Source organism: Melozone crissalis, unplaced genomic scaffold (assembly GCF_028551555.1).
Source record: "Melozone crissalis strain CALT ecotype California unplaced genomic scaffold, PUWL_Pcris_2 ptg000020l_1, whole genome shotgun sequence".
In the NCBI taxonomy this organism is placed as follows: domain Eukaryota; kingdom Metazoa; phylum Chordata; class Aves; order Passeriformes; family Passerellidae; genus Melozone; species Melozone crissalis.
This window is the reverse complement of record NW_026535798.1, coordinates 561,159-583,752: the sequence shown is the minus strand read 5'-3', so window position 1 is coordinate 583,752 and position 22,594 is coordinate 561,159. Positions and strand designations below refer to the sequence as shown.

The following is a 22,594-nucleotide window of genomic DNA, read 5'->3' as shown; positions in this document are numbered from 1 at the left end:
TCTGGATGACCTCCACGTGGTCCCAGCAGCAGCACCCAGCTGAATCCAGCCAGGTGTTCTCTAACTCGCTGTGACAGCCAGGCACAGGCTCTTTGTCCAATATCTCATTAGCCCAGACCTGCTCCTAACAAGGTTTCTCCCAGAAGATTTCTCTTTCTTTTCCCTCCTAATGGCTCTTTAATAGAACTGCTGCTGAATTATTTAGGTGCCCAGCAGCTGGAGGAAGCAGGCCAGCAGAAAATCAAACTGTGCTTGGAGCAGGGGCTCTGGTGGGCACAGGGCAGAGCCCCAGCACTGTCACACCCACAAAGGTGACATTCACTCCTCCAGGAGTGGCTCCAGATGTTTTTCTGCCTCTCTGCAGCAGCCTGGCCTTTCCCAAGGAGGGGAAAATACAGGCATAGCCAAAATTCTGCTGGGTTGGGAGGCTGGTGCTGATTCAAAGAACAAAACTTGTGGTTTGGCAGCTTTTGGGATCCTCCTCCATGCTGGGATCTCCCAGCTGAGCCCAAGGACTTCTGCTTCCATTCAGAGCAGCTCCAGGGAAACGGGCCCTTTAGCTCAGTCATTCTCCTGGAAATATCTCTCCATTTATTCCTGGCCTGCAGATCATCAGATAAAAGAACTGTTGGCTCTTATAATTACTTTAAAGCCAAATGATGTAAGCTGGAACAGCAGGAGCCCAAAATAACTGTTAACTAAAGCTATTAAATGCATAAATGTCTCTCTCAGAGCTGCAAAATGTGCAATATGAATATTAAACATCTACATTTGCTAAAAGCAAATGACTGAAAATAATTTTTAAAAACCTCCTGCAAGTTCCATTCACCTCCAGGCCTCTTCCACAGGGAAAATGGAATGTCCAGGCCTGAACATCTGAACAGATCTGAGGGCAAACAGTGACCTGGACAAGTGACCTGTGGACAGCAGAGTGGCCATAGCAAGTTGGGATCCTGGGAGAGACCAGACCCCGGTGAAAGGAGCAGCTTTGGTGGTATCAGACACATCCCACAGAAATAAACCACGCTTCAGATGGAAAAAAATCCTCCAGCCATAAAACCAACCTGCTTCCAGCATGAGGAAATTGGAGGGTTTCCCTTCTGAATGGGGGATAATTCTGTGTTTCACATTTTGTGCTAGAGCCACATCTGTAACATCCAAAACAAAGCACTCCAGGCAGCCCACGGGGACTTCTCAGGCACAATTTCCCTGGCAACCCAATGTTTCCTCACACTTGCAAAACCAACCTGAAATTTCTCTAAATCAGCTCTTTAGCCTTGTTTTATTTTAGGGAAGTGTTATAAATATCAGCCAGGTAGAAAGAAGTTGATTCCTTACCAATGCAGAGGGGTGGAGGGTAATTCCAGCGGCGCACCGTGCCCGGCATGCAGGAGATGTGAGAGTGGCCCTGCAGGGATGGAAAACAAAACAGGGGTTTGGGAGGTGGATGGAAAACAAAGGGGAGAGCCCCTCCGTGTCCTGGAAGGAAAAAATTCCCTGCAAGATGGATCTGATCCAGAGGGAGATGCCTGTTGCATCTGGGGTACCAGAAAAGTGATGCCTTAAAGAATGTAGGAATTAAACAACTGGATTTGGAGATTATCTTTCACACTTGGGGATTATCTTTGGAGATAATAATAGTGTAGGAGGTCATCTAAAGGCTGGTCTTTATTGGAGGAAGATATGGAAAAATGTCCATAAAATGCCCATTCCTCTAAGGGGGGAGTGAATACAGTTGTACAAATTTAGCAAATTAGCATAATTGACAAAAATAATCATAAATAGTGAGGTAATTCAACCACCTCTGAATCCTCTCCCACAGACAGGGACTAAACTTTGTGTCTCCAAGAGCTGGTTTCAATCTTGGAAGAGCCAAGGAAGAACAGGAACCTGGGACCCCCAGCTTGGAGCTCTGGAATGTGTTTTGTCTTTCTGCCTTGGGAAAAGGCAGGGAAAAATACTGGGACTGACCACAAATATAACAACAGAGCTAGAAATAGATGTGTAAAGAATATAGGGAACCCAGAAAAGCAGGAATCCTTCTGGTGATGCTCAAGGACCTGGAACAGAGTTACAGGAATAAAGGAGGGATTTATTAGAAGGTTTTTACAGGAGACACCTTGGGCAGCACAAGGCTGGAGATGGACCCAGGTTGGATCCAAGGTGGACCCTGAGTCACAAAATTTCACACTTTTATAAATTTTGGTCCACTTCCATATGGGGTTAACTGTCCAATTCCAGCTGCAGGTGATGCAGTCCCACCCTCCCAGTTTGCTCCCCTCCATTCCCTGCTGTTTGCACTTTTTGGGGCTGAAGCTGCAGAGGTGTCCTTGGTTCTGGGGCTGGAAATTGATCGTTCTCTGGGACTGAGGAGAGGAAAAGGATTGTTCTGTGTGCTTGAGGAGAGGAAAAGGATTGTTTGTGGGACTGAGCTGTGAGGAGACCTTGCTAAAACACTTTATAAGGAGTTCAGAGTCCCGCCCTGAGGCAGTGCAGGTCTGGAGAAGCAGGGAGCTGGGGCTGGGGCTGTACCTGCAGGGCGTAGCCCGGCTCGCACTGGAAGGACACCACGTCGTTCACCAGGTAGCGCTCGCCGATCTTCAGCCCATTGCCGGGAACCGCGGGCTCCGGGCAGCTGGAGAGACCCACGGCTGTGGGGAGAAGGGAGGTGGGAGCTCAGGGAGTGGGGCTGGGGCTGGGCTGGGGCCTGCAGGGATGGGAACACGCTTTGTGTTCTATCCCGCTCCTGTTTGCCATCCACCACCACAGACTCTGGGTGGGGAAATTCTGTTTATTATGGATTCTCCAGGGACAGCCCATTTCCATCTCCACATTTCCAGCTGGGAATGTCCTGCTGCAAACCCAACTAACAACCTGTGACACCTCGTGAGGAGTAATGGGCTCCCCTTCCCTTCCCTTCCCTTCCCTTCCCTTCCCTTCCCTTCCCTTCCCTTCCCTTCCCTTCCCTTCCCTTCCCTTCCCTTCCCTTCCCTTCCCTTCCCTTCCTTTCCCCCTTTCCTTTTGTTTCTCCTTTCCTATTCCTTCTCTTTCCCTCTCATTTTCCTTTCCTTTCCTTTCCTTTCCTTTCCTTTCCTTTCCTTTCCTTTCCTTTCCTTTCCTTTCCTTTCCTTTCCTTTCCTTCTTTTCTTTCTATAACCCACATCTCTCTCCTTTTCCCACATTTTTTTCTCTCCATTTCCCACATTTTCTCCTCTCCATCCATCTCCCCTCTCCTTCCCCCATCTCCCCTCTGCACATCCCAGGGATATAAAATGAATCCTGCAGCTCCTCTCCATCATAACCTCCTGCATCCCTGCAAGGGCTCCTGCTCCCCACAGAGCCCCAGGCAGGGGGAAAATAAAAGAGAAAAGGAGCAAGGAGAGGCTGAGTCTCCTCCCAAAGCCCAGTCACGCTTCCCTCCCTGCTCCTGGATGTGCTGCTTGACCTTCAGAGAGGCAGCAGGGAAAATGGCTTTAAATAACTTCTCCTTCACATCAGTGCCTTTCACTCAGTCCCAAATTGTTCCTGGCTTTGGAGCATGCAGAGGTAAGAGCTCAGCCTGAGCGCCACAGTGAGGGAGAAACCTGAGTTTTCCTCCCCTGTTTGAGCTCATCTCTCCCAACTTCCTCCCAGAAAAAAACACAGAAAAAAAAAAAAACCAAACCCAGGGCTCAGGGCTGGGAGATTCCAATTGTACAAACAGAGCAGAAATCACATTATTTCCAGCTGCCCTGAAAATCAACACCTATTAATTTCCTCAGCCAAGGAAACAGACAGGGCTGATAATCCCCAGGCTCATGAAAAACCTGGCCGTGATTTTTGCAGGAGGGTGCTCAAAGGATTTATCGATTGGAATAGAGCTGGAGAAGAAACAGAGTCACAGCCAGAGGATTCCTGCAGCTCCCAGAGCACAGGCTGAGCACATTTTTTCCTCTCCCAATCCTGTGGTGGCTGTAATCCTGCTGGATCCAATAATGGACAGGGTTTCAGTGAGTAAAGGCAGCAAATCCTGGAAGGTTTTAGTGCTGCTTGGCTTTAAAGCAGCTCCAGCTGTGCCATTGCAGGGAATCTCACACTGGTTTGGGTGGGAAGGGTCCTAAATCACCCAACTCCCTCCAAACAAGCCCAGGCTCACCCTCACCAGCAGCAGAGCTGGGAAAAATCATGGAATATCCTGAGCTGGGACCTGCAAGGATCGTCCACCCCACACCTGGCTCTGCAGGATAACCAGCCCCAAAATGTTTAGGATGGATGTAGGGAAATGTTCTTCTCCCCAGGCTCCCCAGGGAATGGGAACATTCCCAAAAGCTCCAGGAAGTTTTGGACTTCACAGATCATCCATCCCATTCCTGGCTCTGCAGGATAACCCCAAAATGTTTAGGCTGGATTTAGGGAAAGGTTCTTCCCCCCAGGCTCCCCAGGGAATGGGAACAATCCCAAGAGCTCCAGGAGTGTTTGGACAGGGTGGGATTGCTGGGATGCCTGTGCAGGGCCAGGGTTGGACTGGATGATGCTGGTGGATCCTTCCAGCTCAGGATATTCCAGGATTCTCTGCCAGTATTATCCAAAATAACAGGCACCTCCACCTCTCCTGATCAGACATCAGGAATCAAACACAGACCCAGGGGAAAATGAGTTTTTGTCATCCCCATCCAAACCTGACAGCCATTTCCCAAAGGATTCTCTTCCCTGCCTCACTCAGGTTTGTTCTCTCACCACTGGGGATTTCTTTTCGAAAGGATCCTGGCTAGGATCACACATTTAGCCACGTGCTGGGGTCTGTATTCCCAAAAAAAAACTGGCATGAGCCTTGCTGGGAGCAAAGTGCTGCCATTCCAGGAAGAGTTGGGATCATCCCTAACCAGGAACCCACTCAAGTGCTCCACACCACCACAGAATTTGGGTTGGAGGGGACATTAAAGATGTTTTTAAGGTGTTTTTGAAAAGGAGGGGTGCCCACACCACCTCAGAGCTTCCAGAGGTGCCCTTGGACAAGGAGGATGGATCAACCACCTTGGGAATGCTCCTGTGCGGGGCTCTGAGCACACAGCACAGGAATTCCTGGATCCAGCAATGTGCCCAGGGCAGCTCAGGGTGCTGGGCTGTGGGAACAGGAGCACATCCAGCAGGGGAGGGAGGGGAACATCCCCAGCACCCACTAAAACACTGCAGAAACCCCCCCTGATAACACTGATAACAGTGATAACATGGGGTTCAGCTCTCAGCTGTGAGCAGAGCCTGCCCAGGCTCTTTGTGCAAATCCTGCAGTTTTTCCAAGCTCAAGCTCCATCAAAATGCTCAAATTCAGTTTTATCTCCATTCTGACCCTGCTTTCCTCAGGGGATGACCTCTGAGGACTCTTCCAGCCAGGATTTTTGGGATGAGGACATATCCAGACCTGCTGGTTCCAGCAGGGAATGCCAAGAGCTGGAAGTCCCTGGCAAGCAGCACTTCCCAAACCCAGATCCCAGCCTTGCACCCACGGATTTTTTAACCCTTTGTGCCACAAAAAACTGCCACCAGGCTCATCCCACCCCTCTGCTCCATCTTTCCTCTATTTATCACTCCCTCCTTGAGAGCAGGGAGCCACAGCAGCTCCTTCCCCCATTTCCCCAGCCCTGCAGGCACCTCCCCATCGCGCAGGAGCTGCGGGATCAAGGCTGGAGCTGCTCTTACTTTTGTATTCCAGGTGAAAGCCGGCGGCAGAGACGCTGATGTCGGAATAGAAATGCAGATAGAGCTGGTTTGAAGTGCTGTTGAGCAGAGCAGGCACCGTGGTTCCTGGCAAAACAAGGGGAGCACAAAGGCAGGGGAGAGTGTGAGAAATGCCTGTTTGATGACTGGCTTTTGGCAAATATTCAAATGGATGGTATATGGGTTGTGTTGGAAAGTGATGCTGGATTAATTCTCTTCAGTAGTGTGCTAAATATAGTTTTAGGTTATAACAAAATGTTAAAATAGAAACTAAGCTATGTAAGATATTTTTTTAAAGAAAGGACTTGCAATGAGATAGCAGCCACAGGACACCTCAATATTTCAGAGAAAAATAATTTATTGGTCCATTATCAGAAGAAATCAAATTCTTCCTGACTGCTCAGCCATGAAGGTGCCGTCAGGATTCAGAGGAAGAAGTTGGCACTGACCACACAGAATCCTGTGTTTGAACGGAATTTATGCATCATGGATGAGATGTATGAATATGCAACAGGTTATTGTTTTTAAGGGTTAATCCTCTGTTAATGTGGGTCCTTTTTTCGGGCTTATTTTGCCCAGAAAAGATACCCAGACTGTTCATAACTCTTTGTTTTTATTGTCTCATATTGTCCTAATCCAAATTGTCCAACACTTTTATTACTCTAATTATATTACTATTTTTATAACCATTTCGTTACTATTTTTATTATCTGTAAAATAAAACTTTAAATAATAATATTATATATTAATACACATTATTAATATATAATATAATATTATGTATAATATATAACATATGTATTATATAATAATATATTACTATTTTATATTAATATATTATACATTATATATCATATATTATATATCATATATTATATACTATATATTATAGACAATATATTTTATTATAATAGATAAAATATATTAGAAAAATAATTATATAAAATATTATTTTAATATTTAATGATACATTTACTATTAAACTTTTAAAATGTTAAAAACAACTGATGGGCATTTTTCACAGAGAGGATCTCTCTCCCCCTCCTCAGAGATTTCCTGACAACACAAAGTCCTTCCAACTTAATGAGCTCCTCTTGGTTTTGATCAGGTTCTTTCTAACGAGGCCAATTGAGAAATACCCAGGGCCTTTCCTGAAATCCTTTCCTGGATTTCAGCCCCTGGAGCTTGGCCACCGACAGACAAAAAGCACCAAGGGATGGGAAACAGCGTGGGTGGAGCGCAGGTCTGGGAAAATTCGGGAAAATTTGGGAAAATTCGGGATTCCTTCATCCCCTGGAAGCTGCTGCAGCAGCAGGACAAGGCAGCTCCATCCCAGACCCTTCTCCTGCCTAGCTCAGGGCATTTTGGGCACATTTGTTAAATAAATGAGGTTTTGGGCCATTGTTCTGCCAGTGGTGCTGAATTTGAAAGGCTCTCAAAGCTCCTGGAGCCTGCTCTGCTAAAAGCCACAATTCAAAGAAAAACACAAGGATTCCAAAGGAAATACAAAAATTCCAAGGAAAAATAAGAGTTTGTTTTGTAGCCTTTCACCCTTTCTGGGGGACATCAAGGTCAGGTCACCTTGCCAGGTGTGGTGGCCTCACATCCCAGCAGAGCTGAGGGAATTCCCATTTCCAGGAATAAAACTCCACTGGTTTTGTGTTTAAGGCTCCCTCTCAACCCTTCCCACAGGTAGAAATTGGAATTGTAATTCCCAACCCAACAGAGCACATGATTCCCTTGAAATCCATTCCTGGCTTTTGATGCTTTTTTAAAGTTTAATTTTGTGAGGTGAATGAAATGAGGCAGGAACTGATGGGCTCGAGGGCCACGTACCAGAGAAGCTCCCCAGCATGGTGGCTGTGTTGTCTCCTCCATCAAACACTTCCAGGGAATCCCAGTTCTGCTCTGTGACAAAACTGATCACCTGGATCTGCAGAGAGAAACAAAACAAAGGAAAAAAAATTTGAAATAATAGGAATAAATCAAATTAACAGCAATTAAAGGGTCACTAATTGAGTTTACACACTCCGAGGGTTCAACACTGGCAAAATTTGGAGAATTCTGCCTTTGACTGTTCCCACTGGGATTTTCCAGCTATTTTTCCCCCAAAACTTCCAAATAGAAATGTTATTTTCTGCTGCTGCTCCAGAGCTCCTGGAACTGCCCAGCTCATTTACAGCTGCTGAAAATCCCAGCTTTTTTCCCCCATTTGGAGAAATCCTTGAAGACTTTGAGCCCTTTCAAATGAGAGCAACCAGCAGCACCCCGGAGATAAAATAAACCCAAAAACCACCTCACATTAAACAACAGGATTTTAAAAATCCAATCAAGTTCCAGCCTTGTTCCTCAGCTTTTAGAGGGATCACTCGAGTGCATTTTCAGATTTCACCTTTCCCTGCCATGCCCCACAAGGTTTGGAGGCCTTAGGAAGTCACTTGGCTCCATTAGTTGGAACAACAACACAAATCCTTGGATGAGAAACATCAGGAGAGCTGAGAAATCTGCATTTATACAGAAAAACAGAGCTGAAAAATCTGCATTTATACTGAAAAGCAGAGCTGGGAAATCTGCATTTATACCGAAAAGCAGCTCGTGCTTGAGTGAGGATCTCCAAGGAATTGCTCAGCTTTGTTTACCATTAACAAGGATTTTGCCTAAATCCTAAATGCTGATGGTTCAAAGCTTTCAGTGTCCCATTAAAAACCCGAGTTTGGTGAATGGGGTGAGAGTGAGGCAGAAAACCTGGGTAAAAACCACCTGTTTTGGGGAAAATTCAGATTTAAGCTGAAAGGTCTGGATGAAATTTTCCAACATTGGGTATCTCAAATTGAATTGGCAGGCAAAAAACCCCAACAAATCCAAAAGGAATCTCAAAGATAAATCAGGAGCATAAATGAGTTGTACAGCTTGGCTCCAAACAAGGAGAGTGCTGGAAAATTGGGAAAAATGAGCAGTGAGGAGATTTCACTGCCCTCAAACTTTGACTACACACGTGTGAACCTTCTCCCTTTCTCTCCATATCTTCTTCCCTGATTTCCTCATCCACCCCAATTCCCCACTTACCCCTGCCTTGCTGCACAACAAATCAAAACCCCCCGTTTGAAAATAAATAATAAAACCAAAATCAAATAAAATAATAAATAATAAAACCAAAATCAATGCCCCCACTTCAGCCATTGAAGCCATTTCCTCCTTGATTTACTCCGGGTAATAAAACCGGCTGTAAAGTTCCTCCCAAATATTTTTTTTAGCAGAAAGTGAGCGGAGTTCACCCAGCAGGAATCTCAGTGACCCCCACGGAGCCATCACTGACCCTTTTTTCCCTTTTTTCCTGCCTCATTACACCCCTCTCGTGATTTACATTATTGGAAGCTGAGTGAGAATGAGCGTTTTGTTTGCTCTTACACCGCCTAAATTATTTATTCTCCTCTCTCCCCCCCTCCTCCAGCTTAACGGAATAAACATTTTTAAGGTCCTAATTCTAGTCTGACATGTGGATTCACAAGGGATCTGCATCTATTTACTGCCACGTGTATAAATTAATTCACTCAGGAAGGTTTGCTCCGGGAATGAATAATTCATGGCAGAAGTGCCAGCTTCTACCCTGATTACATAAAAATCCTGCTCCTGAGTGCTGTTACCAAGAAAGCTTCAATTTCACCTCCTTCCCTGATTTACAGTTGTTTAACCTTTAATTGTTGCGCAAAAAAGGGGGTAAAGCGATGCTGGAATTAAGATCTAATAATGGAGAACGCAAAGGAAGTGGAGCCAGGATGGATCCAGCTCCAGCTCCGTGGTCATTCCCTCCCTGGGGGCTGCACTGAGACCCCTCCCTGCAGCTGTTTCAGGTCCTGAAAAGCCAAAATCTTTCTCCAAGGGCTTTTTTTGCCTTCCTGGAAGACCCAGGGAAGCTGATGGGTCGTGACCAGGTGACAGCAGATCCTGGTGACATGTGGAAGTGCAGGCCTTAGCACTGGTGGGGGACCCAAAAATGTGGGATCAAAGAATTTTAAGTTTGGGATGGATTTTAAAGCTCATGTTGTTCCAAAATCTCTGCTGTGGCCAGGGACATCTCCCACTATCCAAGAGTGGAACAGGTTGGAAGCCCTGCTCAACCAGGCCTTGGGCACTTCCAGGGCTGGAGCATCCACAGTCTCATTGGACAATCATAATAAAAAACTACAATTTAACCCAGATTCCCCCTCTTTTGTGCCAGAGTAGGGGTCACACTGAGGGAAGTGGAGCCAGGATGGATCCAGCTCCAGCTCCGTGGTCATTCCCTCCCTGGGGGCTGCACTGAGACCCCTCCCTGAAGCTGTTTCAGGTCCTGAAAAGCCAAAATCTTTCTCCAAGGGCTTTCTGCCCTCCTGGAAGTCCCAGAGAAGCTGATGGGTGACAGCAGATCCTGGTGACATGTGGAAGTGCAGACCTCAGCACTGGTGGGGGACCCAAAGAATTTTAAGTGTTTGGGACGGATTTTAAAACTCATCTCGTTCCAAAATCTCTGCTGTGGGCAGGAACATCTCCCACTATCCAAGAGTGGAACAGCTTGGAAGGCCTACTCAACCTGGCCTTGGGCACTTCCAGGGCTGGAGGATCCACAGCCTCCCTGGACAATCACAATAAAAAACTAAAATTTAACTCAAATTCCCCCTCTTTTGTGCCAGAGTAAGGGTCACACTGAGGGACCACGGGCCTGCTCTTCCTAAATCCCACCCTGTGCCTCCCTGGCAATGCTCCTGGAGCTCTGGCATCCCTGGGGCTGTGCCCATGCCCTGGGGACCCTGGCAGTGCCCAAATACCCTCTGGGGGAAGGAGAACCTTTCCCTAAATCCAACCTGCCCCTCCCCTGGCACAGCTCCTTGCCTGGTCACAAGCTGCAGCCGTGGTATTTTCTGAAAAATCCTTTCCTTAGGATTTTTCCTCCTGAGAAGCTGAGAAGCCTCAGGAACAAAATGTAAACAATGATTATCTGCTGCTGTGGAATGCAACAGGTGCATCTGTGATTGGTCTCATGTTAATTGTCTCTAATTAATGGCCAATCACAGTCAGCTGGCTCAGACTGTCTGTCCAAGACAGAAGCTTTTGTCATCATTCCTTCTTTTTCTATTCTTAGCTAGCCTTCTGATGAAATCCTTTCTTCTGTTCTTTTAGTATAGTTAATAGAATAGAATAGAATAGAATAGAATAGAATAGAATAGAATAGAATATATATCATAAAATAATAAATCAAGCCTTCTGAAACATGGAGTCAGATCCTCATCTCTTCCCTCATCCTAAGACCCCTGTGAACACCGTCACAATAAACGTCACCAATGAGTCCCTGCCTAATCCTGGCTATAAATAAATAAATCCCTGATTCCAGAGAATTCCACATCAACCCATCCCTGTCCTACGAGGAACAGCAATTTCCCATCATGTGAGAGCAGCACACCCCGAGTGTCCTGCTGTCTGTCCTGGCTGTACCTGGATCCCTGCTCCCTCGGGCACTGTGATCTTCCACACGCAGTTGAGGCTGTTCAGGTAGGGCTCAGGGAAGCCTGGGGACAGGATGGTTCCTTTCCTCTCCGTCAGGTTCCCCCCGCAGGGCACTGCCGGGAGGAAAGCACAAGGAATTGGTTTTGCTAAAAAAAAACATTGTTAAAATTACAAGAAATCGAGAGCTGGTTGTGATTTAAGGATGAGATTTTAGGAATAATCCTCTTTCCAGTAACTTTTTCGTGCAACTTTTGGCACATTCCTTGGGTGTGGGGAGCACACGAGGATGATCTTCATCCTCTCCTTCAGAGGATGTGAAAGCAGCTTTCAGCCAGATCTGATTTATTTGAGATGCTGTCCCAGATCTCACAAGAGTACTGGATCAAAAATGTCAATTCCCTGGAATTTGGGGTTAAACTGTTCTTATTCAGAGCCAGGCTGGGCTTTGTTTTTTATCAGACAACCATGGAACAGTTTGGGTGGGAAGGGACCTTAAAGATCCCCAAATCCCTTCTCCCAGACACCTTCACTATCCCAGATTGTTCCAATCCCTGTCCAACCTGGCCTTGCACACTTCCACGGATGGGACAGCCACAACCTCTCTGGACAGAACCACAAGAGGTTCTAAAGAAGTCTTGAACATTTCATTCATTTACATTTCAATTCATTAGTGCTTTGTTTTGCTGTTGATTTTTCTTCAAGCTGGAAGAGACCCACAAACACCACCAACATCCAACCCCTGTCCCCTTTCAGGACAACCCAGAGAGCAGCACAGCTCCCAACAACATTCCCAGTGCCACCCACCCTGCTCCCACCTCTCCCAGTGCCACCTACCTGTTGCTATAGGAAATAAAATGATGTGAAGGTAAAAAGAGAGCTTTTCATTTCTGATTCTAACATTTATAGATTTCCAAAAGTGGCAGTGTACTGGAGGGTGGAAGAGCCACCTCTCCAATGACACTGGACACACCAACAGCCCATCAAATTTCTCCTCTTAAAATAAAACTCCGTGGACACGCTGCTCTTTTCAAGGTAAAAAGAGAGCTTTTAATTTCTAACAGTTATAGATTTCCAAAAGTGACAGTGGATTGGAGGGTGACAATGCCACTTGTCCAATGACACTGGACAAACCAACAGCCCATAAAATTTCTCCTCCTCCATAAAAGAACGCAGAACAATAATTATTTACATAAAGCGCGCGACAAGAACGCAAACACCAGAAAACTCAGAAAAACTTTAAAAAAACCAAGGTGGCACCTACCCATGCAGGTGGGGACGGAGGAGTTCCACTGGGCCAGGGCCCCGGGCATGGCCAGGCACTGGATGGCAGGGGAGCCCCTGAGGCTGTAGCCGGGGCTGCACTCGAAGCGCACCAGCGCGCCCACGGCGAAGTCGCTGCCCAGGCGCCGGCCGTGCCGCGGCTCCGGCACCGAGCTGCACTGCGTGGCGCTGGTGCGGGGCACGGCTGGCACACAGGGAGGACACAGGCAAAACAGAGTTAGTGCTGGCAGGGAGATGGTGGAGAGAAGATTTGTCTGTTTTACACTGGAATTACTGAGCGTCTGAATGCGGAGAGGTGCTGGGTGCAGACTTGACTGTTGAGTGATTGTACCCAAAGCCTGAAGTGTCAGGGGGGGAATCCAAACATGATTATTGAATGATTGTACCTAAACCCCAAAGTGTTTAAATCCCAAAGGGTGGCTGAATCCAAACTTGGCCATTGGCTGATTTATCTAAACCCCAAAGAGGGGCTGAATCCAAACACAACCATTGACTGATTGTACCTAAACCCCAAGGAGGGGCTGAATCCAAACGTGACCATTGACTGATTGTACCTAAACCCCAAAGTATCTAAATCCAAAGGAAGGGCTGAATTCAAACTTGGCCACTGACTGATTGTATCTAAATCTCAAAGTATTTAAACTCCAAGGAGGGGCTGAATCCAAACTTGGCCATTGACTGTTCCTAAAAATCTAAAGTATTGGGGCTGAATCCAAACATGATCATTGACTGATTGTACCTAAACCCCAAAGTATCTAAATCCCAAAGGAAGGGCTGAATTCAAACTTGGCCATTGACTGTATCTAAACCCCAACGAGGGGTTGAATGCAAACTTGACCATTGACTGATTGTATCTAAAAACCTGAAGTATCAGAGTTGAATCCAAACATGACCATTGACTGATTGTACTTAAACCCCAAAGTATCTAAATCCCAAGGAAGAGCTAAATCCAAACTTGGCCATTGACTGATTGTATCTAAAACCTTAAAGTATAGGGGCTGAATCCAAACATGACCATTGACCAATTGTATCTAAACCCCAAGGAGGGGCTAAATCCAAACTTGGCCACTGACTGATTGTATCCAAAACCCCAAAGTATCTAAATCACAAAGAGAGGATGAATCCAAGCATAACCACAACTTGATTTTATTTAAATCCCAAAGATTGGCTTAATCCAAGCATGACCATTGACTGATTATACCTAAATCCTAAAGATTGGCTTAATCTAAGCATGACCATTGAGTGATTACTCCTAAACCCCTAAGCATCTAAATCCTAAAGATTGGCTTAATCCAAGCATGACCATTGACTGATCATTCCTAAATCCCAAAGCACCTAAACCCCAAAAGTGAGCTGAATCCAAGCATGACCACTGAGAAGAGAAAAAAAACAACATTTCACTCCCAGTTCTGCCAGCTCAGGTGATCTGAGTTCAAGTGGCTCCATGCCAGACCGAGTGGAGGTGGCACTTGGTGACACAGCTGGGTGGGCATGGGGGCACCTGGATGAAGGTTGGACTTGAAGATCTTGGAGGTTTTTTCTAACTTTAATGATTTAATGATTCTATACTTGAAATAAAAGCAGCTGGGACATCCAGAATCCCCCCACTGCCTCCTTCCAGAGAACTTTCCCCACACCAAAAGGCTGTTTTTACCCAGGGGAACCAAAGGATTTGGCAGTGGCTTCCCAAAACATTGTTTTGTCACCCAATGCAGGAGCCTTTCGGTTCCTCAGCTCCCTGGGCCTCATGGTCATGAAGGAACAGTAATTGGGAAAAAAATCTCCTTTGGAAAAGAGAGAAAAGGGGGATTTAAGTTGTGATGGTGCTAAAATTATTGATTTTCCTGTTGAATACTGGGAATTACAAAGACAGGAATGAGTCTGGCAGGTAAGTGAGGAGAAAAACCCATCAAAAAAACCCAGGTCTATTGCCAAGGAAGAATTCAATTAATATTTTCCTCTGAGTTGCTTTAAATTTATGAGTGTTTAGCTAATTAGAGTCTGGCCAGGCAGATCCAAATCAGGATCGCCCTTTTCCCCTTGCTTCCCGTGCAAGCTCTTGCAGGAGGGAGGAGGAAACCTTCCCTGCTTTCATCAAAACCTTTGTTCTGCTGAGCTCTTTGAAGATTACAATCACAACCACGGCTGTTTCACACTCATTAGGCAGGAATTCAAGAGAACAGATCTCCAACTACTCCAAAATCCAAACCATGCTTTGCTTCACCCCTGCAGAAGGCTCAGGTCAGGTCGTGCCAGTGTCTGTCCCCTCTTTGCAGCACAAGCCTGGATGTTCCCACAGATAACTCCAGGGAGCACGTGGGTGAGAAATCCCTTCTGCTTTCCCACTGTTCCATGCATCATTTGCTATTTACTCCCATAAAATCCCCGAGTTGTTCTCGCCCAGCGCAGCACAAAGCTGTTACTGAAAGGATCAAGGGGCAGCAGTGTGACAGCCCCGAGCCTGTGACACGCACACAGGGAGGATTTCCGAGCTGCCAGACGGGATTTCAGCTGCTTGCACCCAGCGAAAGTGCTAAAAATGCCACTGGGGAGAATTGCTGGGAGATAAATCTCCAAATTCCCTGTGTGACCCCGGGCACGACGCTGGGATGGGGCTGATGGTAATCCTGGGATGTGCAGGGTTCAGGCTGAGTGGGAATGAAAGGGCAGAATACAAAGCACCCAGAGCAGCCCTGCCAGAGCTCTGCTCCCAAAGGAATCCTAATTCCCTGTGATATTCCCTGCTCAGAACCCCCAGACACCAAAAGCAGCTCAGGACACTCAGGACACCCCTGGGAGCGACCCGAGGACACTTCCAGAACACACCTGAACTCACCTTGGTAGACGAAATGAAAGCCTTTGGCTGTGGATTGACCCTTGGAGCTGAATTTGATGAGGATCTGGTTGGTGGTGGCCAATGGCAAAGATTCCCCTGGATGGGGAGGAGGGAAAACAGGAGAGACACAGAGGTGGAGGAATGAGCCACAGAGAGTGGGTGTTGGGTGACAGCTGTGACAAAGCTGCTGTCTCCAGCAGGGACAGGGACAGGGGATAGGGAGCAGCTCCCTACCTGAGTGAGAGCCTGAGAGGGAGCTGAGCAGCCGTGAGTGCTCCGTGGGGCCATCGTGCACCTCCACCACGTCATTGAGCGCCGTCTGGAAAAAGGCAAACTGCCCGAAGAGCACTGTGGGGACAGGGACAGGGCTGGCACCGGCCACTGCTGTCCCCAGTGCCACCACACTGCCATCCCACTGCTGTCCCCAGTGCCACCATGCTGCTGTCCCCATGGCCATCACACTGCTGTGCCCAATGTCATCACACTGCTGTCCCACTGCTGTCCCCAGCATCACCACGCTGCTGTCCCCAGTGTCATCACACTGCCATCCCACTGCTGTCCTCAGTGCCACCACACTGCTGTCCCCAGCATCACCACGCTGCTGTCCCCAGTGTCACCACACTGCTGTCCCCAGCATCACCACGCTGCTGTCTCCAGTGCCACCACACTGGCGTCCCCATATTGCTGTCCCCAGTGTCATCCCACTGCTGTCCCCAGTGCCACCACACTGCTGTTCCCAGTGCCACCACACTGGCGTCCCCATATTGCTGTCCCCAGTGTCATCCCTCTGCTGTCCCCAGTGCCACCACACTGCTGTTCCCAGTGCCGCCACACTGGCATCCCCATATTGCTGTCCCCAATGTCACCACACTGCCATCCCACTGCTGTCCCCAGCATCACCATGCTGCTGTCCCCAATGTCACCATACTACTGTCCCACTGTTGTCCCTAGTGCCACCACACTTCTGTCCCCAGTGTCATTACACCATCATCCTCACTCAATCCCAGTGCTGTCCCCACTGTCATCCCATTGCCACCCCATTGCTGTCCCTACACCGCCCTCCACACCCAGCCTCTGGGGCCAAGGCATTTTCATGGACTCAGAGAATCCCCTGAGCTGAACCAGACCCCAAGGACCGTCCAGTCCAAGCCCTGACCCCCCAGGATTCCCAACATTCCAAACTGGGATTTCTTTTCCCAGCACAACCTCTGTCCTGCGTTTCAGCTGCCTTTATTCCAGGCAGGGAGTGACAGCCTGGAAAAATGGGAGCCTTTTATTTATCCCCAAATTCCAGAGGCAGCACCAGACTCCCCTGGCTTCATTAACTCAACATTTTCCCACTGATTCCCAGCCCACTGGGAATTTCCTGTGGCTCATTACCCTTTCCCTGCCTAGGGAACACGAGGCGCAGAATTCCACTGAGGAATTATAATTATTGATTAGCTGCAATGGACAAAATTGGACAAATCCAGAATTTTCTCTGACTCCAGCACAAAGAGCACCCAACAGCACCTCCTGCTACCTCTCCTGCTACCTCCTCTCCCATCTTCCTTATCTCCAGTTCTGGATGAACTTAGAAAAATTATCATTAAAAACCCAGCAAATAAGAAGAGAATCCCATAAAAATTCCAAGCATGGTACCATAGTCCTTGGGCACGACGATGGAGTACAGGCACACATGGCCACTGGTGTAGTTTTGGGGATAATTTGGGGACAGGACGACTCCATCTGAGCCTGTGTACTGCCCGCCACAGGGAGCTGCAAGGGAAAAGGATCATGGAGCATCCCTGGAGCCTGGAAATGTCCCCAGCCACCATCCCCTGCTCCAGGTGCTGCTGCCTGAAAGTTCTCATTGGAAAAATCAGGTTTATCCCACCCTGAGTTTGTGCTGGAATTATCAAACCACTAACTAATGTGGGATTTGCTCTGTTCCCCACTCACAGCTGGGGATGAGCTCCTTTTGCCACCTTTCCTCAGTTTTTCCTGCCACAGCCTTCCCAAATTAGGGATTTCACTCCTTCCCCCCACCAGCTGCCTCTTGATCCCCTTCTCAGCTCAAATCTGACTGCAAACCATGAAGTCAGAAAAGAAAATAAAATAACCACAGATAAACCCTAAGGAAAAACCCCTTGTTTTGTCACTGAGCTCTGTCCCTGCTCAGCAACACCCAAGACTGAGGGTTTGGATTGGCAAGGATCAGGTTTAGCCAAGGTTTAAGAGGATTCCTGACTCCTGTCCTGTGCCAGGCACTGAATCAGTCATGTCCAGTTTCCTGTCTGTCTCCAAGAAAACCCTCAAGAAAACTCCCCAAAATCAGCTCTTCCTTTAAAAAAAGAGCTGTTAAACCCCTGAAAAACAATGAAATCTAATTCCTGGTAAAACCCCTAAAAAATTATAGAAAAACTGAGAAAACCCCTGTGAATTAACCCCCATTTTTCCATGGAGGATGCATTGAGGGGTCCAGCTCTGGGCAGATCCTCCCCCCAGCCCCTTCCCGTGGGATTTACCTGTACAGGTGGGGCGTGGCTTGTTCCAGGTGGGTTTCCCATCCCCTCCCATCACACAGGTGAGGGTGGGGCCCCCCTCGATGTCGTAGCCCCCATCACAGTAGAAGGTGATGGTGGAGCCCAGCTTCAGGTCTGTGCCCACCCTGGTGCCATTCTTGATGGAGCCTGGGTCAAAGCAGGACTCCCGGGGGTTCTCTGCAGGGAAAGAGATAAAATTTTAAAAAACATATTAAAAAAATGTTAAAAACCAAATTTCCTAGGATTTTTATTCCTCGGGCGCAGCTCCTCTGCTGCTTTGATAAGTGCAATGGGATTTTTTTTAGGATTTTTTTCACCTGAGAATGTGTGGGATTTTCACAAGGACTGGCACCATTTGCAGGGTGTGGATTTGGGATTTGGTTTGGATTCTGGGAGAAGGGAGGCTCCAGTTCCCACCCAGGCACCCAAAATCCAAACTCCCTGTTTTGGGAACCACAGACTGGGGAACCCCCTCTGCCCATCACACATTTGTACCCTCAGCCTTTAAATCCTGAAATCCTGGGTTCCCCTGGGTTCAGTGGGGTCTTGAAGGACCATAAGCCAAATCAAAACTCTGATTTCACACAACCCCAGGATCGCTGAGGCTGGAAATTCCCTTCAGGACCATCGAGTCCAAGCTGCGACCCATCCCCACCCTGTCACCAGCCACAAGGACAAATCATATTTGAGATGGGGAGGAATCTCCATCTGGCACAGAGAAATCCTGGATTCCCCATCCCTGAAGTGTCCAAGGCCAGGCTGGATGGAACTGGGAGCAATCTGGGATGGTGGGATTGTTCCTGCCCATGGATGGGTTTTAAAGTCCTTTCCAACCCAAACCAGTCTGGGATTCTTTCATTTATTCCTTGGACACCTCCAGGGGTGGGGATTCCACCCTTTCCAAGGCCTGGCACCTTTTCCATGCAGAAGTTCCTGCTCATGTCCAACCTGAGCCTCCCATAGCACAACTTCAGGCTGCTCCCTCTCATCCTGTCCCTGTTCCCTGGGTGCAGAGGCCAAACCCCACCTTGCTCCACCCTCCTGGCAGGTAGATAGTGAAAAATTCTCTTCCTGCAGAGTTTAAAATCCCATTTCCACATAAAAACTCCAGAGAACACTACAGAGCTGTCAGGACTTAGATATTTTTTTCCTTCTTCTAACAGCTTTTTTTTGGGGGGGTTTTCTTTTCTTTAATTTTTTTCCCTGCCTGCAATATAATTAGAGGCTTTGATTAATCCTGCTCTTTTGTCATTTGGAAATTGCTCATTAAAGACAAGGGCTTTTCTGAGAGCAGTGGCTCTGGGAACAATTCAAGTGTGCTTAAGCATTAAATCAGGGGCTCTCAGATTTTGGGGAAGGTGTGGAAAGGAGAAACAGGAAACTGTAAAGCCCACAGGTTTTGCTTTTGCTTCTCTGCATGAAAAATCAGGTGATCCCATGGTTTCCTGTCCACAGCAGCTGCACCAGGAGATCCAAATGAATGGGGCACAAAAAGATGGGATTTTCTTTTTCCTCAGAGCATCAATTCCCTGTTTTGGAAGCCACAGATTGGTCAACCCCCACTGCTCATCACACATTTGTATCCTCAACCTTTAAATCCTGAAATCTTGGGTTCTCCTGGCTCTGTGGGGTCTTGATGTACAAATTTGGGACACTTTGAGCACCACTTTTTCTCTTTTCCTGTTTCACTCCTTTCCTCTTCACCTCCCTTTCTCCACCCTCTGCTTTGGGGATGCCAAAACACCAGAATTCCCCCTGGAAGGAGCTTTCCACAGCATCTAGAGCCTTGTTCCAAAGAGGTGGAATAATCTGGGAATAAGTAGAGGGAAAGCCCCAGGTAGCTGCTGGTGGGGTCTTGATGCACAAATTTTGGACACTTTTGAGCACCACTTTTCCAGTTTCACTCCACTCCTCTTCACCTCCCTTTCTCCACCCTCTGCTTTGGGGATGCCAAAACACAATAATTCCCCTTGGAAGGAGTTTTCCACAGCACCTAGAGCCTCTCCAGTTGTTCCAACAAGTGGAATAATGTGGGAATAAGCAGAGGGAAAGCCCCAGGTAGCTGCTGAGCCCCCAGCCCTCACCTGTGTACTCGATGACGAAGCCAGCGTTGCTGACGGAGGCGTCGCTCCGGAACGCCAGGAAAAGGCTGTTGCTGCTGCTCTCGATCCTCTCTGGCAGCTGGGAGCCATAAAAACTCCCAATCAGAGGGCTCAGGGAGTCAGGCCCATCGTAGATGTGCAGGAAATCGTAGCCAGGCTCCAGGCTGAAGCTGCAAAAGCAAAGGAGGAGAGCTTGGGGTCAGGACATATTAGTGGAGAATTCCGCGTTGATGTTCTGGGATGTGGAAACCCGGGGCAGGGACTGGCTGCTCCTGCTCCAAAATCCTGCCAGGCAGAGGAAATTCCTGCCTCTATCCATGTCTGAGGGATCCAGGAGTAGGGATGGAGTCAAGGGGTTGGGATGGGGTTGGTCTCAGAGCTGCAGCTGCTGCAGGGATTCCTGGGCTGTGCCACATCATGTTCTATTTATTTCTGGGGTGGAAGGAATGATGAATCTGACTCCATGTTCTCAGAAGGCTGATTTATTATTTTATGATACTGTATTATATTAAAGAATGCAAACTAAACTACACTAAAGAATATAGAAGGTTAAAGAGATAATAATGAAAACTCGTGACTCTCTCCAGAGTCCTGACACAGTTTGGCCCTAATTGGCCAAAGAGTGAAAACAACTCACAGCAGAATCCAATGAAACAATCACCTGTGCGTAAACAATTTCCAAACACATTCCACATGTGAGCAAAACACAGGAGAAGCAAATCAGATAAGAATTGTTTTCCTTTTTCTCTGATTCTTCTCAGAAGAATCCCGGCCAAAGGGATTTTTGGATTTTTCCAGAAAATATGTGACAATGTTCTGTCTATCAAAGAGGAACTGCAGCTGGAATAAGAGGATCTCCTCCCCAAAAAATGTCTGGGAACAGATTATCCAGGGACATGGGACAGCTCCATCAGATTCCTTCCCAAAGTTCAGACATCCACACCCAGATCCTCCCTCCCCTCTCTGTGGCCATGGCACCAAACCATGCGTCCCCTCCCCAAGGCTATGGCACCAAACCCTTGTGTACTCACACGCTGAACACCAGGGCAATGACATAGTCAGGGGACACTGTCAGCTTCCAGTCACACTCCTTCCCTGGGGGATATGGCTCTGGGTACTGTGGGGACAGGATCACCCCAGCCGGGCCCGTCAGGATCCCGCCACACGGAGCTGCAGGAAAACCACCAAGGGTGAGCCTCTTGTGAAAAATGCGTATTTTATGATCGGCTTTTTGCAAATATTCAAATGAATGTTATATGTGTTGTGTTAGGAAGTAATGCTGGATTAATCCTCTTAAGTAGTGTGTTAAATATAGTTTTAGGTTATAACAAAATGTTAAAATAGAAACTATGCTATGTAGGATACTTTTTTAAAGAAAGGACTCGCATTGAGATAGCAGCCACAGGACACCTAAATCTTTCAGAAAAAAAGAATTTATTGCCCTCTTATCAAAAGAAACTAACTTCTTCCCACCTCAAAGGTGCTGTTAGGATTCAGAGGAAGAAGCTGACACTGCCCAGACAGAATCCTGTATTTGAATGGAATTTATGCATCATGTATGAGGTGTTTGAATATGCAACAGGTTATTTTTTTTAACGGTTAATCGTTTGTTAACTGTGTCCTTTTTCAGGCTCATGCTGCCCAGAAAAGGTCCCCGGACCGTCTGTAACTCTTTGTATTTATTGTCTCATATTCTCCTAATTCAATTTGTCCAAATTATTATTAATTAATATTAATAATTATTATATAGAATAGAATTAATGTTAATTAATTCTAATTGTATTACTATTTTTATAACCATTTTATTACTATTAAACTTTTAAAATTTCAAAAACAAGTGATTGGCGTTTTTCACAATTTAGAGCACGCAGACTTCCAAAGCACCAAATGGGAAGCAGGAATGGAATAAAATAAAGGAGATGTGATAGACAGAGGGGATTGAGACAGCACAGAATCCTTGTGGGGCATTTTAGTGGGAAGTGACCCTGAGGCTCATGTAGGACATGAGGTTGTGGTGGCTCTGCCAGGTGAGGGCTCTGTCAAACACCTCAAAGAGATCTCTGGATGCCACCAGGACCTTCCTAAAATCCATAAGTGAAGAGCCAGGAGGGAGAGAGAGGGAGAAATTCCACTTTCCTGCTGCATTTATGGAAGTCCCTGTCAAGGCCTGCTCGCCCGTAACGAGGTGAAAACACGTCTGGGCCTAAATGGCTCTGTCGTGTTTACTCCACTTCCCAGCACATTAAATGCCAAGCTGATTGAAAAATCAATTATTGCTTTTTTAAGGCTCAAAGTGCCTGCTCGTGTTTCTCACCGTGGCAAAACATGACTGATATTTTTCCTGTCAGTTTTTTATTATGCAGGCTCTTTGTGAGGGCTCGGAGGTTTCCCAGATCGGCCCTCACGTATTTGGGGTGAAAGGAAGGGGGTCTGAGAGCAGATAAAGAGTGGGAAATGAACTGGGATGGGATAAAAATGATGGGATAAATCTTGGAAACATTTTCCATGAAGGAATGAGCATGTGGAATTTGATAAAGAAAAGTATCAGGTAAAACCCAGTGGGGCTTGTCTAGAAATGCCATAGTAGGGATTAGAGAGCTTTTTCAAGTCCAAAAATGGAGAAATGTCATCCTTCTGGGACACACCAGGAAACCACAGCACAGATATGGAAAATT

The 22,594-nt window shown here is 47.1% G+C and overlaps 1 protein-coding gene across 1 annotated transcript in view; it reads right to left on the bottom strand.

The window, feature by feature from the left end:
- The window catches only part of LOC128937656 (CUB and sushi domain-containing protein 2-like), a 142,554-nt gene that overhangs the window by 38,660 nt on the left and 81,300 nt on the right, over nucleotides 1-22,594 (bottom strand). The window contains exons 24-35 of the mRNA XM_054277450.1: nucleotides 20,951-21,089; nucleotides 19,902-20,089; nucleotides 17,800-17,994; nucleotides 16,934-17,050; nucleotides 15,527-15,640; nucleotides 15,293-15,388; nucleotides 12,437-12,640; nucleotides 11,164-11,288; nucleotides 7,531-7,627; nucleotides 5,677-5,781; nucleotides 2,533-2,651; nucleotides 1,339-1,408 (exon numbers count right to left, since the gene is read on the bottom strand). Coding sequence (XP_054133425.1) covers nucleotides 1,339-1,408; nucleotides 2,533-2,651; nucleotides 5,677-5,781; nucleotides 7,531-7,627; nucleotides 11,164-11,288; nucleotides 12,437-12,640; nucleotides 15,293-15,388; nucleotides 15,527-15,640; nucleotides 16,934-17,050; nucleotides 17,800-17,994; nucleotides 19,902-20,089; nucleotides 20,951-21,089 — 1,569 coding nt within the window. The remainder of the gene's footprint in view (nucleotides 1-1,338; nucleotides 1,409-2,532; nucleotides 2,652-5,676; nucleotides 5,782-7,530; nucleotides 7,628-11,163; nucleotides 11,289-12,436; nucleotides 12,641-15,292; nucleotides 15,389-15,526; nucleotides 15,641-16,933; nucleotides 17,051-17,799; nucleotides 17,995-19,901; nucleotides 20,090-20,950; nucleotides 21,090-22,594) is intronic.